We start from the raw sequence: 15,187 nt of genomic DNA, 5'->3' as shown, positions 1-15,187 counted from the left end.
CAACTCAGGCATATGCCCTGATCTAGAATCAAACCGTGACCTCCTGGTTCATAGGTCGATGCTCAACCACTGAGCTATGCCAGCTAGCCTCTCATGTCCATTTTAAAATATTGTTATAAAAATTATTACTCATAACTTTTCAACTTTTGAATCATTTCATAATAATTAAAAAAAAAGTCTCCAGATTGTGTGTCATCTCATTTATTGCCAATAATTAGAAGAAGGCCTTGTAAATTTTAGTAATAAATAATAACATAACAACCAAAACCTGGGTGGAAATCCCAGAAAGTAATTACTAAGATTTAAGACACAATATGTACTAGTCACTTATTTTCTTTTAATAGGAAAAACGTGGTCTTCGAGAAATGCGAGTTCTTGAGAATTTGAAGAATATGATCCATGAAACAAATGAACATGCTCTTCCCAAATGTCGAGAAACAATGCACGACAACTTAAACCAAGTTCTCCAGAGATGTAAGCCAGCTATTTTTTTATATTGCTTTATTTCACATGAGTTCTATGCCAAAATGTATCTTGAGTATTTGGTGGGAGTAAGAGAGGATAGAGATGGATGCCCTGTCTCAGAGGAAGTGCTTATCTAGTGATTAATGTGTATTGCCATTGATGTTGAGAGCCTTAATATCCAAAGTGAGATGTGTGCATCTGCAATGCACAAGATTATTTATCCTTTTAGGATCTGAGAAAATTGAAACCTTTTTTACCTTAAAAAATTTATCCATTAGAAAAAGTTTGATAACCAAGATTTAGGATCTGAAATAAAATGTCTTCAGATAGATAGGATATTAGAGTGTTTTTTTAACTTTTTTAAAAAAAATCCTGTTATAATATTAGTATTTTATTACTTATTTTCATTAAGCAAAATATTTTACTTTGAAGACATAGTTAATCAAAAAGAATATTAAATATGTCAAATCATAGCATAAAAGGAGTTTTATTAATAATTGATTTTAAAATTAGAAGTATATAAAAAATACAAGGCTGCTCCTTGCATCTATATTGACACTATTCAGCTTGTCCAAGGATAATGCTGGTAAATAATGATGGATTACTGAAGTGCAAAATAAAAAAATGTCTTTTGGGCAGGGAGGAGTGAGAGAAAATTGGCCAGTGAAGGAAAGCAGCTGAGAGACCTTGGCTAGTAATTGAGTTAAGTCTTTATGTACAAGTCCAAGTTAGTCTTGTGTACTCTGATGTTAAAAGGAGTTTGGAGAGGAAAAATCTCCTAAGGTTACCTTTGGTTTCTTTGAGTGGAGCAACAAGAAGTCTAAAATTAACCTCAGGCTTTTGCATTTTACTACAAACTTGCCCTTGTTTGTTCACACTGTCACTTCCTTAACCTTGACACACATTCTAGACATTATGCTAAAAATAAAACTAAAATTATCTATACTAATAAAAGAGAAATATGTAAATTGACCATGACTGTGCAACACCCACCAGCCAATCAGGAGTGAGTATGCAAATTAGTGGGACAAAGATGGTGGTAGCCATGGAGCCAACCAGAGAGGGCGGGAGGCTTGGGTCGCCCCGGCGATGGAGGAAGCTAAGCTTCCCACCTGCCTGGGCCGGCCACCGAAGGAGGAGCCTGTGGGCGCTGGCCACGGAGCCAGCCTGGGCACGTGGGAGGCTTGGGTCACCAGGGGCGACCCAAGCTTCAGCCCACCCTGGCCAGCCGCAGAAGGAGGGGCCTGTGGGCAGTGGCCATGGGGCAAGCCTGAGTGTGGAAGGCTTGGGTCCCCCGGGCCGGCCACTGAGGGAGGGGCCTGCAAACGGCCCTCAGCCCCTTACCCAGGCTGGCCACGTCCCCATGGGGTGAGGATGCCCACTGGGGGGCATGGCCAGTCTGCAAACAGCCGTCAGCCCCTCACCCAGGCTGGCCACGCCCCCCGAGCAGGGACCCTCACCCCATGGGGGTGTGGCTGGCCTGCATACTGCCCCAGCCCCTCGACCAGGCCAGCACCGTCCCCAGTGGGGACCCCCATCCCAATGGGGGTGTGGCCGGCCTGCAAACCACCACAGGCCCCTCGCTCAGGCAGCCCTGCCCCCCAAGGGAACCCCCACCCTGATCTGGGACACCTTTGAGGGCAAACCAGCTGGCACCCACCCGTGCATCACGTCTCTATCTATGCTAATAAAAGGGTAATATGCTAATTAGATTGGGAGACCTTCCAGGAGACCTTCCAGATGTTCTTCTGGACAAAGCCATGGTGGCGGGGCCAAGATAGAGGCGGTTAGGGGCTAAGAGGGGAGCGCAGTTGTGGGTGATCAGGCCAGAATGGGATGGCAGTTGTGGGTGATCAGGATGGATAGTGGGATGACTGCTGAATGAACAGATGGGCAAGTATGAGGCGGGGAGAGAACTTCTGATAAGAATGCGATCATATAATCCTATATAATAAAAGGGTAATATGCAAATAGACCGAACAGCAGAACATTCGAACAACCAATCAAAGAGTAATATGCTAATGATATGCTAAGGCTACTCAACCGCTCACTATGACATGCACTGACCACCAGGGGGCAGATGCTCCGACCGATAGGTTAGCTTGCTGCTGGGATCCGGCCGATCCGGACTGAGCGAGACGGGCCGGACACACCCTGGAGCCCTTACCCGGTCCCTCCCCGGCCCAGTCGTACACTGGTGGGATCCCTCAGCCTGGCCTGCACCCTCTTGCAATCTAGGACCCCTGGGGGATGTTGGAGAGCTGGTTTCAGCCCGATCCCACAGGCCACTCCCCTTGGGAGGGTGCCAGACGCAGGGCTCATGGCTGGCGAGTGCTGCTGTGGCAGTGCGAGCCTCTCCCAATCGGGACTGGTTGGGCGCAAGCCTGCAACAGGCACAGTGGGGCCGGGATGAGTGGGAGCGGGATGAGCGGGAGCAGCAGGTAGGAGCTGCAGGCTGCGTTGGACTGTGGGTTTCGGCCTGATCCCTGCAGGCCACCCAGAGGGACCCCACCTGTGCACGAATTCATGCACCGGGCCTCTAGTTTTTTTAATATAAAATTTTTATTTACACTAGTGCAGATGTCCTTCATTTTCACCACCCTTGCCCACCTCCACCCAGTCCCACCTGCCACCACCACCACCACCTCCCGTCTTCACCACACTATTGTCTTTTTAAATTAAAGAGTTAATTTTATTTGAATTTAACAGAACAAAAACTTAAAGCTGAAAGAAATACCTTAAAATATGTGTTTCTTTACTATAAAAGGTAGTAGTTACTAAAAGATCACTCAAAGAAAAGTAATAAAAGAAATTCTGAAGTTAGCACAGGGGTGGGGGGTGTTCCTCAGCCCAGCCTGCACCCTCTCCAATTTGGGACCCCTCTAGGGATGTCCAACTGCCCGTTTAGGCCACCGAAATCGGGCCTAAACGGGCGGTCGGACATCCCTCTCACAATCCAGGACTGCTGGCTCCCAACCACTCGCCTGCCTCTGCCTGATTGCCCCTAACCACTTCTGCCTGCCAGCCTGATCACCCCCTAACCACTCCCCTGCCAGCCTGATCGACGCCTAATTGCTCCCCGGCCAGCCCAATTGCCCCTAACTGCCCTCCCCTGCCCGCCTGGTCACCCCTATCTGCCCTCCTCTGCAGGCCTGATTGCCCACAACTGTCCTCCCCTGCAGACCTGGTCTCCCCCAACTTCCCTCCTCTGCTGACCCTTCACAGAAAATTTTACTAACCCTGCTTTACAATAAGGGCTTGACGATTGAATCATTGGGACCAGACACCAAGATTTCCTTTCTTTGAATAGTGGAGGGAATACTTATCTTGACTTTAAGTTGCCCTGAAATTAAAATGAGATAATGACTTAGAAAAGTATAAAAGCACCATATAAAGACAACTGTCTTTTTCATGAACTGAAAAGACAATAAAGTGGTAAAATGAAAAACACTATTTTTGTTCTCCCCCTTCCTTCCTTTACAGCCTTTATTTAAACTTTGAAATTTATAAAAATTTTATTCCAATTTTCATTTCTTTACATTCAATATTATTTTGTATTGGTTTTGGGTTTTATATCAGTTACAGAATAGTGGTTAGACAATCATATACTTTACAAAGTGTTCCCCGATATTTCCAGTACCCACCTGGCATCATACCATCATTACAACACTATTGACTATATTCCCTATTTAAGTGACAATGGGTTTACAGGTTCCTTCCAGTCTTTCTTTTGTGTTGTTCGCCTTTCCTTTTCTTTCTCACTTCTTTCCTCATTTTCCTTATATAGCATCTCAATTGGCCATCAAAGCTCAGTGAAGGCACTGGGACACGCCGGTTAGCACTGGGAGCTTCTCTGAATCACGTCAGTCAGTCTTGTACCCTGCAGTGCGGCACCCCTCCACTGAGGTGGCACCGCCCCTCAACCCCTGCCTCAGGGCTGCGGGTCCTTGCCCCTCCTCCCCGGTGTCCTTTCATGCCCCTTGATCCCTGGCCAGGCCCACCCGCGTCTTGGGGCCACTGCAGAACCTCTCTCTCTGCAGGCGAGGCATATCACTGCCCTCCGGACCCCTGCCACAGCCCGAGCCCCCTCTGGTGCACCCCGCCTCGCCAGGTTTTTGCCTTTGATCTATGGCATTGGTGACAGCACACTCCTAGCAAGCCTGGTACCCAGAGGGGCACAGGGTCAGTTCTTTGCCCAGAATGTTAGAGGTTGCAGTAGCATTTGCAGATGTTGCCCAGAGCCTGCTGGCGAAGGCAGCGCCTGTGTGGGGTGTCCTCATAGAGGGATGGCGAGGCATTACAAGGTGCCCCTTGGAACACCTGCCTCCTGGCCAGCCGCTTTGCCAAAGCTGTGGCACTCGCCCTGGAGCCGTCCCTCAGGCAGTCCCGCAGTCGGGCCTCGCGCCTCTTCTTCCACATTCGGCCTTCATCCATCCCTCTCTCCTGCAGTGCTTGGGCTCCAGGCCCGAAAGAAAAGAACCAAGACCAAGAAGGACAAAGCCCAAAGGAAGTGAGTCTTGAACCCCCACATCCCATTCTCTGGATTTCCTCCCGCACCTCCTCTCTGGGTCACATCTTGAACAGCCACCGGGTGGCCTGGTAGAGTTAGTCTCCACGAAGCTGTGAATCTGTGGCCAGAGGCCCTGTCTGGGTCTCAGCAACCCCATGCCTGCGATGTTCACGGGCCCCACGGGAGTGGTTAAGCAGGCCCAGCTGCTCCTCCCCGGGGTGGCGATGTTACAAGGGCCGCGCAGGCGTGGCTAGGCAGGCTGCTGCCCCTCCCGGGGCCTGCGATGGACCCGGACCCCACGGGTGGTGTCTGGCACTGCCCAACCCACCTCTCAGGACCCTGATGGACTGGTACTTTGCCATCTGTGTCTGGTGCTGCCCGCCAGGCCTCCCTGGCCCCCGATGGACCTGGACCCCCAGGGGCGGGCCATGGTACTGCCCGCCCCGCCTGCATTTGCAAATTTACCCGCCATCTTTGATGGGTTAATTTGCATACTCAATCTGATTGGCTGGTGGGCGTGGCTTGGCATAGTGGAGTGATGGTTAATTTGCATGTTTCTCTTTTATTAGTGTAGATTAGTTAATGCCTTGAGAAGTGGAGGGGTTAAGACTTTTAACCTTTTCTCTTGCATCTCTTCCCCAACCTCTCACTTGTGAATTTTAGTTTTGGTAGGGTTTATAGTATTTGTTTCTGTTCTGCAGTTATAATGCTGCCAGTTGCTTATTTAGTTGTACACAATTCAACTTCTTTCTGTTTCTGGTTTGTTTATTAGATTTGTAATGATGTTGTTATAGTTCTCAGTTTGTTTCCTTGGCTTTACAGTCACATTTTCATTTCATGCTGTATGTTTGAGCGCTTTTAACCCTTTGCACTCGCTTGCTTTTTTCTTGATTCCTTTATTCTAATGCTAACCGTGTCGAGTCACACTCGACATCCGAGTGCAAAAGGTTAATAGGTTGAATTGAGGTGGGTTTTGTTTGTTTGTTTTGTATTACAAAGTACCAGTGGAGAATTTTATTAGGTTTTCTTTCAGAATGGATACTTTGTCTGTCTTATCTGCCTCTCACATATTATGTTCCTTCTCCCTCCCCCACCCATATCTGTTTCTCTATAAATGATAAATGAAAGCATATCAGAGTTCTCAGAGTTTTGTCTACTCGTTTTCTTTCTCTGACTTTTGGGGGAGGAATAGTTATGGTGAGGTTAGGAGTCTCAGTTCTTTATTAGAATCTGTGTTCCTATTCTTGGCCACCACTTTTCAAAGTTTATAGTATGCAATTATAATATTTCCTTTTTCAGTAAAGAATGGAGGTTTTTTCCCCCCTCTTACTCTTTTATAGTTTTTTATGTATTTTATGAGGTACTTAAGGGGCTAACTTTGTCTGTTTTTGCTACACTCTGCCTCTTTACCTAGAAATTATTAAGAACTCATGATTTAAAATACTATTTTTATAGCACTTTATTAGTTAGAATTTTTACCTGTATTTTCTTCATTAACTATCATAACTCTGTAAAATAAATATTTATTTTCCTCCCCACTTTATAGAAACGGAACTTTATAGTGGTTTAACATCCATGGTTCTCCAATAATAATCAGAGGAATTACCATGCAAACCTAGTTCTGCTTCAAAGCTCAAGTTCTTTCAACTTCAGAATATTGCTTCTGTGCATCTTTGAGAAGGTAATAAGCAAAGTCCACCTTTTCTTCTGAGACATCACTTTCTCTTGGATTTTCTCATACAACACAGACTCCTCCTTCCATTCTACTTTGTTAGTTCACAGCTTTTCTTCACTTTTAACATTGGAATGTCCTAAGGCTTGGGTCTGGGATATCTTTTCTGTCTATACTACCTTGCTTGGTGGTCTCATGTAGAATCACAGTTTTAAATATTATCTGTGTGCCATTCATCAATTCTACATTAATGTTTTAACCCTAGGTTCCTCTCTGGATTGCTAGACTTTTTACATCCACCTGCTTAGTCTACTTAGATGTCTAATAAGCATCTCAGTATAACATATCCAGAACCAGACTTGAATTCTTTCCTCAGTTCTGCTTTTACCTCATTTTATACCATTTCATGAATGACATTACCATTCCCTAGATCAGTGGTTCTCAACCTTTCTAATGCCGTGACCCTTTAATACAGTTCCTCATGTTGTGGTGACCCCCAACCATAAAATTATTTTCGTTGCTACTTCATAACTGTAATTTTGCTACTGTTATTAATCGTAATGTAAATATCTGTGTTTTCTGATGGTCTTAGGCTCTACAGCAGCCGCTAGCAGGGTCGCCTAAGACCATCGGAAAACACAGATATTTACATTACGATTCATTAACAGTAGCAAAATTACAGTTATGAAGTAGCAACGAAAATAAGAAGCAGTTGCCCCTGTTGTATCAGTGTTTTAGGAGACTATACTGACTTTAAAAAGTCAAGAATTTATCAAATTATTTTCTCTCAACTGAAAGATTATTCAAGGAAATTAGTATCACATACAGTAATTGTACTGCATATAGTAGTTAACAATGTCCCAACTGTCTTCACATAAAAGAAACAAATTCATCCTGTCATGGTAGGTATGTGTAAACCTCAAATACTTACATAAGAAAATAATTCTGGTTTGGTATGAGGAGATGTTGGCTGAATTCTCATTCATTCATTCATTCATTCATTTCAATAAACAAATAATTAGTGGCTATAATGTGCCAGCCACTGCTGTTCTAGGTGCCAGGGATACTGCGGAAAACAGAGTCCCTGAGTTCATGAAACTTATTATAGTTGGGGAGACAGAGCATATAGATAAATATTTAGCATATCAGGAAGTGATGGAGAAAAACAAAGCAAGATAGGGAGGCCAGAGAATGCCAAAGTGAGGGGAGATGAATGTTAGAGTGCTGAATTAGGTCTCACTGCTGACATCTGAGCAGAGACAAATAGGAAATGAGAATGTACAGAAAGCTGAGAAAAGAGTATTCCAGAGGGAGTAGCAAGTGCAAAGGAATACTTATTGCACTTGCTATAATACTTACTTATTGACCAGTAAGTCCTGTGGAAATGATAGGAAGGTTTGGATAAATGGACCTTTTCCTCTTTGAGTCTCTAATCGTGAAGAAAGGGAATGTTTGTTGTAGTCAGGTGATTTTCCTAGACTTTAGAAAAGCAGATTTTATTATACTCAGAATGTAAACCTTTTTTTATTATGTGGCTAAAGAATTAAAAAGTAAATTACTTCAAAGGAATTTTCTAGAAATGTATATTTTGTCTAAGCACCAAGACAGTTCTAGTAAGAAACAAAAGTATAACTTTGTCGATCTGTTCTAATTAAATTTTAAAGGATATAACAAATGACAAAATAAATGTCATGTTCTATAACTCTTGTCAGATTAAACCAAGAAAGACCTGAAAATAATGAAACAAAGACCACAAAATGGATAATTTTAAGTTACGTTTATAGCCTTCCTTTTATCACCCCCCTCCAAAAAAAAAAAAAGAAAGAAAGAAAGAAAGAAAACCAACCAGGAAATGATAAAAACCACTGCTCAGGAAAGATGATGTAATATTAATATACCACAGAAAGAAGGCAGATTTAATCAGCTCCTATTTTGGTTTATTTTCATCTTTTCTGTTAGAACAAACAATGATAGGGAACCTAATTTTCAGTACTAAAATACTATCTTTGATATGACTAAAGCGAATGGTTACTGATGAAAACCTGACTTTTAAAAGCAGAATCCTCCTCTTAACCATATTTTCACAGGGTGGGTCCTAAAATTCTTCTGAAAGAGAATCACAGTCCCTGCCCTGTTGTGGAACTTGTGACCTAGTTGGGCCAGATTGAGGTGATATAGGAAGGCATAATTGTAAAACAGCTAGGCAAACCTCAGTTTAAGCAAATGCAAACTAAAGTGGTAGGGTGTTACATACCAAATAAGGGGAAATTCTTATAGGGAAAGGATTAATCTGGGGGGATTTTATGAAGGCAGTAAACCTTGAACTGAGCTTTTGAAACAAGTAAAACATTTTAATTATAGGAAAGGAATAAGGAAAGCACTTTCAGTAGGGATAGTACAGTAAATAGAATAATCCTAATATATGAAAACCCAAGGGTCGTCATATCCTAAACGACCGGAACAGACGACCAAACAGGAAGCTGCGTGGGGCAACCAGGCCGACAGGGGAGGCAGTGAGGGACGACCAAACGACTGGGCCCTAGGCCCTGGCCGGGGCTGGCGGCTGAAGGGAGTTCTGGGCCCTGGCCAGGACTCTGCGGAACTATGATGGGGGCATGGCCAGCCTTCAAACCCAGGGCCCAGAGCTCCCTGTCGCCACCCCCAGCTGGGGCTCAGAATTCCCTCCCACCAGGGTGCAGCAGCAGAAGGGAAGTCTGGGTCTCCTGAGATGGGGGGCGTGGCCAGCCTTCATACCCAGGGCCCAGAGCTCCCTCTTGGCCACCCCCAGTCGAGGCCCAGCGGACAAAGAGAGGTCTGGGCCCCAGCCGGGACATAGTGGAACTCTGGGTCTCCCTTGATCGGGGCGTGGCCGGCCTTCAATCCCGGGGCCCAGAGCTCTCTGTCGCTGCCCCCAGCTGGGGCTCAGAATTCCCTCCCACCAGCCGAAGGGTGCTCTGGGCCCTGGCCAGGACTCTGCAGAACTGTGAGCCGGGGCTCAGAATTCCCTCTGGCTGGGGCATGGCGGCCGAAGGGAGGTCTGGGCCCCGCGGAACTCTGGGTCTCCCGAGATGGGGGTGTGGTCGGCCTTCAAACCTGGGGCCCAGAGCTCCCTGCAGAAAGTGCTTCTGTTTGTTTTTTTATTTATTTTTATTTTTTAATAAATCTTTATTGTTCATATTATTATAATTGTTTCTCCTCCCCCCCATATCTCCCCTCCTCCCCGTTCCCACCTTTCCCTCTGCCCTTACCTCCCCCCATCGCTATCCTTATCCATAGGTATATGATATTGTCCAGTCTCTTCCCGTACCCCCCACACAGACACCCCCTCCCCCTGAGAATTATCAATCCACTCCCATTCTATGCCCCTGATTCTATTATGTTCATCAGTCTATTCTGTTCTTCAGATTTTTAATTCACTTGACTTTTAGATTCACTTGTTGATAGGTATGTATTTGTTGTTCATAATTTTTATCTTTACTTTTTTCTTCTTTTTCCTTCTTTTAAATAATACTTTTCAGCATTTCATGTAATACTGGTTTGGTGGTGATGAATTCCTTTAGCTTTTTCTTATCTGTGAAGCTCTTTATCTGCCCTTCAATTCTGAATGATAACTTTGCTGGGTAGAGTAGTCTTGGTTGTAGGTTCTTGCTATTCATCACTTTGAATATTTCTTGTCACTCCCGTCTGGCCTGCATAGTTTCTGTTGAGAAATCAGCTGATAATTGTATGGGTGTTCTCTTGTAAGTAACTAACTGTTTTTCTCTTGCTGCTTGTAAGATTCTCTCTTTGTCTTTTGCCCTTGGCATTTTAATTATGATGTGTCTTGGTGTGGTCCTCTTTGGATTCCTTTTGTTTGGGGTTCTGTGTGCTTCCTGGACTTGTAAGTCTATTTCTTTTACCAGGTGGGGGAAGTTTTCAGTCATTATTTTTTCAAATAGTTTTTCAATATCTTGCTTTCTCTCTTCTCCTGGCACCCCAAAAATTCAGATGCTGGTACGCTTGAAGTTGTCCCAGAGGCTTCTTACACTATCTTCTACTTTCTGAATTCTCTTCTCTTCTTGCTTTTCTGGAGGCGTGCCCTTTGCCTCTTTGTATTCCAAATCATTGACTTGATTCTTGTGTTCCTCTAGTCTGCTGCTGGGTCTCTGTATAATATTTTTTATTTCAGTCAGTGTATGTTTCATTTCTATTTGGACCTTTTTCATATCCTCGAGGGTCTCATTAAATTTATCGGCTTTTTCCATAAAATTCTTGAAAAACCTTATAACCGTGGTTTTGAACTCTATGTCCAATCGTTTGTTCTCCTCCATTTCTTTTGTTTGGGATCTGTTTCCTTGCCTCCTCATTTTCATTTTCGCTGCTTCCCTGAGTTGGTTGGGTAGCTTTGTGTCCTATTGTGTCCTATTGGTTCAACGGGTCAGCCTCCCAGTTACCTGAGGTGGACGCTCTTGGTGCACCCCTTTTTAGACAGTGTGTACAGCCTTGTTGTAGTTAAGTCTTGATTTTTGTTGATGTCACTGGGAGGAATTGACCTCCGGGCCAATTGGCTGTGAGGACCCGCTGTGTCTATAAAGGAAGAATTGCTGTGCTGGAGATAAGTTTATGGGCCGGGACTTGTTGCAGTAGGGCTTTGGCGCTCACTGAGTCTGCCTCTTGAATGTGTCCCTTATGAGAGTGGTTGAAATCTGGTGTCATCTCACACCAACCACTAGATGCCCTCGTTTCTGGATCTCCAATGGGGTGCAGGTCAGCTACTGTCTGAGGCCACTCAGCAGGAGTTACAGCAAAAACTGCAGTTTTCTCCTCTTTGCTTGGGTGGTTTTGGAGCAGTCTGACTGGAGCTGCAGTTTATTTGGGTAAGCTGCCACAGGGCAGGCCATTTATATGCAAAAGCTGCTGTTTGGAGCCTGGGCAGGTTTGTAGAATGTGTGGGGCGGGTCTCAGGGCGGGGCGGGGTCTCAGGGCGTCACTAGGCTAGGGCGTGGCAAACAGCAATGGCTGCTAGTCTGCCTTTTCTGCCTTTCCCGTTTCCAAGTCCCTGTGTCCCGCGCTCCAGCGCAATAAACACTGATTGCTGGGCGCACCTCTGCAAGAAAGTCACTCTCACTTTCCGACACGATGGCCGAGAGTCCAGCTTCTCCCCGTAGGTGTCTGGGTCCCCCGCGTGTCCCCAGAAACTGGATTTCAGAGTGATCGGGAGCTTATCTCCCTTCGGGTTGAAAAAAAAGCTGCGCGTCCCTTCCCCCGCCACCAGCCCGATTCACGCGCCTCCGTACCTCAGCCCTTCCGCGTTTGTTCTTTCTTTTTCCTTCTTAGTTGTAAATCTACCATTCAGCCAGCTTTCCTGTGGTTCTGGGTGGTAGCCGCTTTGTATTTTAGTTGTATTTTTGAAATTGTTGTGCGCGGCGGCAGTTTAGTTGTTTAACTTTGCCGCCATCTTGGTTCCTTTTCAGAAAGTGCTTCTGTTTGTTTAGTCCATTGGTTTTAAATCAGATTACACTCCCACAAACGGGGTAGGAGAAAACCGTTCAATGTGCCTTCAGTGAATCGCAAACTCTTGCTGAACTTGAGCGACCCCTTCCCTGCATAGCGGTCTTCGCCCTTTTCAGGGCACTTTTGAAGGAATGAAAGGGATCTGGCACCCCTGTGGCTCTCCCGTGGGGACAGAGCTGGAAAAGCAAAGTTTCCCAAGGAGGTGGAAGCACAGTGGGGACCCTCCCAGCTTAGGGAGGGGTACGCCCAGATGCTCCCTGCACTCCAGGCTGAGGCAGGGCACACGGGGCGGGACATTAAGTGGTAAAGGTCCAGTAGACGCTCAGCCTACAGGCTGCCTGAGGAGGGGTGTCAGATGCATGAAGGAAAGGCTTAGCATCTCTGTCATCACTTTGGTTTTCAGAATTCCCTGCTCCCCATCTGTCGGCTCCCTCCCTCTGAGGGGCGCTGTCGTCCTCACATGGGTGCAACTGGAATATTGTATCTCAAGAGGATTTTCCCAATGTATGTATCCTTTTATCCGATGGTGAAAAAAAGTCCCAAAGAACAAGAATGGAGACAGACTACTGTCCTTTAGGCTTAAAAAAAAAAACACACCCAGAAGTGTCCTGCAAAGAGGTGAGACTTGGTTCTGTTTAAGCGCCTCAGAGAGATTGGATGAGGAAATGCCCTGGCGTGGCCATGACTTTACACACTTATGTTACTCTTGAAGGTGTCTTTGCCACAATGTGAATAAACTGCCACCTTTTGGAATAGGGGCTCATACGAAAGTCTGCATTCCCAACTTTTCTTGAAACAGATCTATGTTCTGCAGCTGTGGCCACCATCCTGAGATCAGGTCCTGTCAACCAGGTCCTGTTGCTGGGAATCAGGGGGCACTGGAGTGGAGCTACCCCCACTCCGTGCCCTTTTACATTCAGCGATTGAGCTGAACTCTCTTTGGGGCAGGCCTGGCAAGGGTGACAGGTGTCACAGATGGAAGGATGGAGAATGGAGAGGCAGACACCCTGCTCGGTCCCTCCCTGGGTGGGGTCAGGCAGATGAAGGCCAGCCAGCCCGCCCCAAAATTGGGTGAGATATCATCCTCTGTGTCCACCTCTCACCCTGTGTGCCCGGCCACTGCCCACAGCTCCAGGCAGCCCTCTGTGTTCCACGACAGCACGCTCTGCCCTCACATGCTGCTTGCCCTAAGTGAGAAGGAAGAGAGCAGTTGGCCCACAGACAACTACACAGAAAGATAGGGCTCACGGCTGGCGAGCACAGTGGTGGTGGCGGGAGCCTCTCCTGCCTCTGTAGCAGTGCTAAGGATCAGCGAGCTGAGTGGTAAGGAGCAGCGAGCAGGTGGGTGGTAAGGAGCGAGGCGTCCCGGACTGGGAGAGGGATTTCCAACTGTCAGCTTAGGCCCGCTCCCCACGGGGAACGGGCCTAAGCCGGCAGGCGGACATCCCCTGAGAGGTCCTGGACTGTGAGAGGGTGCAGGCTAGGCTGAGGGACCCCCCACCCCACCCCAGTGCACGAATTTTGTGCACTGGGCCTCTAGTAGTTCTAATAATAGAACAGTGGCATATCTTGATTGCTTACATCTGTCAGTATTACACATGCCATTAATTCTACACATACCTTATAGAGACAAATGAAAAAGTATTTACTTTGGTAAGAAGTAAATAACAGCAGTCAGAAGTAATTTTAAATAGAATATTATGTACTGATCTATTACTCTGCTTACTACGTGTGAAGAACTGCGCTAAGTGACTTTTATTAGTATTTCAATATGTGCTATCATAATTCTTGTGTCAATTCTGAAGTCCTCTTATTAGTAGTTTGTTTTACAAATGGGGAACTAAGATGCTACAAAATTAGCAACAGTAGCAATAACAGCACCTGGCAATAAATATTTGGCAAATGAATGAATAATAAGTAAACAAAGATGCCCAAGATCAGTGAGACAACTAATAAGTGCTCAGCTCTAGATTTAACAAAGTCTGAGTCTTAGCCTGCACACTAAACAGTGAAGTAAGTGATGACATTTATCTACGTAAATACAGTGGATCCAGTAAATGAAGAGGTTTAAATAACTGATGGATTAAAACCAGCTTCATTGATGAAATTGTAAGAGGAATGAAGTGTTGAGGATAAGAGTCAAGTCTTTAGAGTCAGAGATCTGATTTTAATCCTACTTTTTGTACTTATTAGTCAGATTACCTCCTTGAGTGACATTCACCTCTTTACCCCTGTTTTTTACAGATGCCAATACTCTGTAAAGTGTGACAGTGATCCTCTTCTAAATAGAAAAGTGGGATTAAAAGGAGTAATGCATGGAAAGTACTTAGTACAGGTCTTGGCACATAATAATAATAAGTAATTATAGTAATTATTACTAACAGTTTTGGTCCATTAGAAAGGAAAACAACTCAATGAAAACAAACTGGAGAAATCTGAATCTGGCAGTGGCAGCCAGGATGAATTTGAAGACAAGAGCAGAGGCGAGAAGAATAGTAGAAAGTTGTTGAAGCATTCCAGTAATGCCTGCAAGAGAGCAATAGCGTGCATGAGACGAAGGGAAAGGGGCCTAGTGAATGGGAAAGACACTGTAAAGGCACAATCAAAATGTAATGCTAAGTTTATATCTTTTTAGAGAATTCTAAGGTTATTGTTGACAATTTGTCATTGGAATTAGTACTTAAATGCCTTTGGCTTGCAACTCAAAGCTCAAGAATGATGGTAGTTCTGATTATGACATACTGAATATATTGGCAGAACTTCTCTCTCTCTCTCTCTCTCTTTTTTTTTTTTTTTTTTTTTGCTATCCCACCACAACCAAAATAATATCAGGTTTTTTTGCATAGTTTTTTGAGATCTAAAACAATCCAAGTATTTGTTTTCCCAGGTCATTCTTTTGTTGATCAAGGGCTGCTAATTGAAAACCCATTCTCTTTTATTTCAGTGCAAGCAGCTACTGACTCAGTCTGTAGACTCCAACAGAGGGAACAGGAACGAAAAAAGGTAAAAGTAGATCATTTGGGTATTGGAGCCTCTAACTTCAGGAC

The 15,187-nt window shown here is 45.1% G+C and overlaps 1 protein-coding gene across 1 annotated transcript in view; it reads left to right on the top strand.

The window, feature by feature from the left end:
• Nucleotides 1-15,187, top strand: part of BLOC1S5 (biogenesis of lysosomal organelles complex 1 subunit 5) — a 60,075-nt gene that overhangs the window by 24,380 nt on the left and 20,508 nt on the right. Inside the window, exons 3-4 of the mRNA XM_079776847.1 lie at nt 345-474; nt 15,085-15,143. Coding sequence (XP_079632973.1) covers nt 345-474; nt 15,085-15,143 — 189 coding nt within the window. The remainder of the gene's footprint in view (nt 1-344; nt 475-15,084; nt 15,144-15,187) is intronic.

The sequence above is a fragment of the Cnephaeus nilssonii genome, assembly GCF_951640355.1.
Source record: "Cnephaeus nilssonii genome assembly, chromosome: 7".
Taxonomy (NCBI): domain Eukaryota; kingdom Metazoa; phylum Chordata; class Mammalia; order Chiroptera; family Vespertilionidae; genus Cnephaeus; species Cnephaeus nilssonii.
This window is presented reverse-complemented; position numbering and strand designations above follow the sequence as displayed.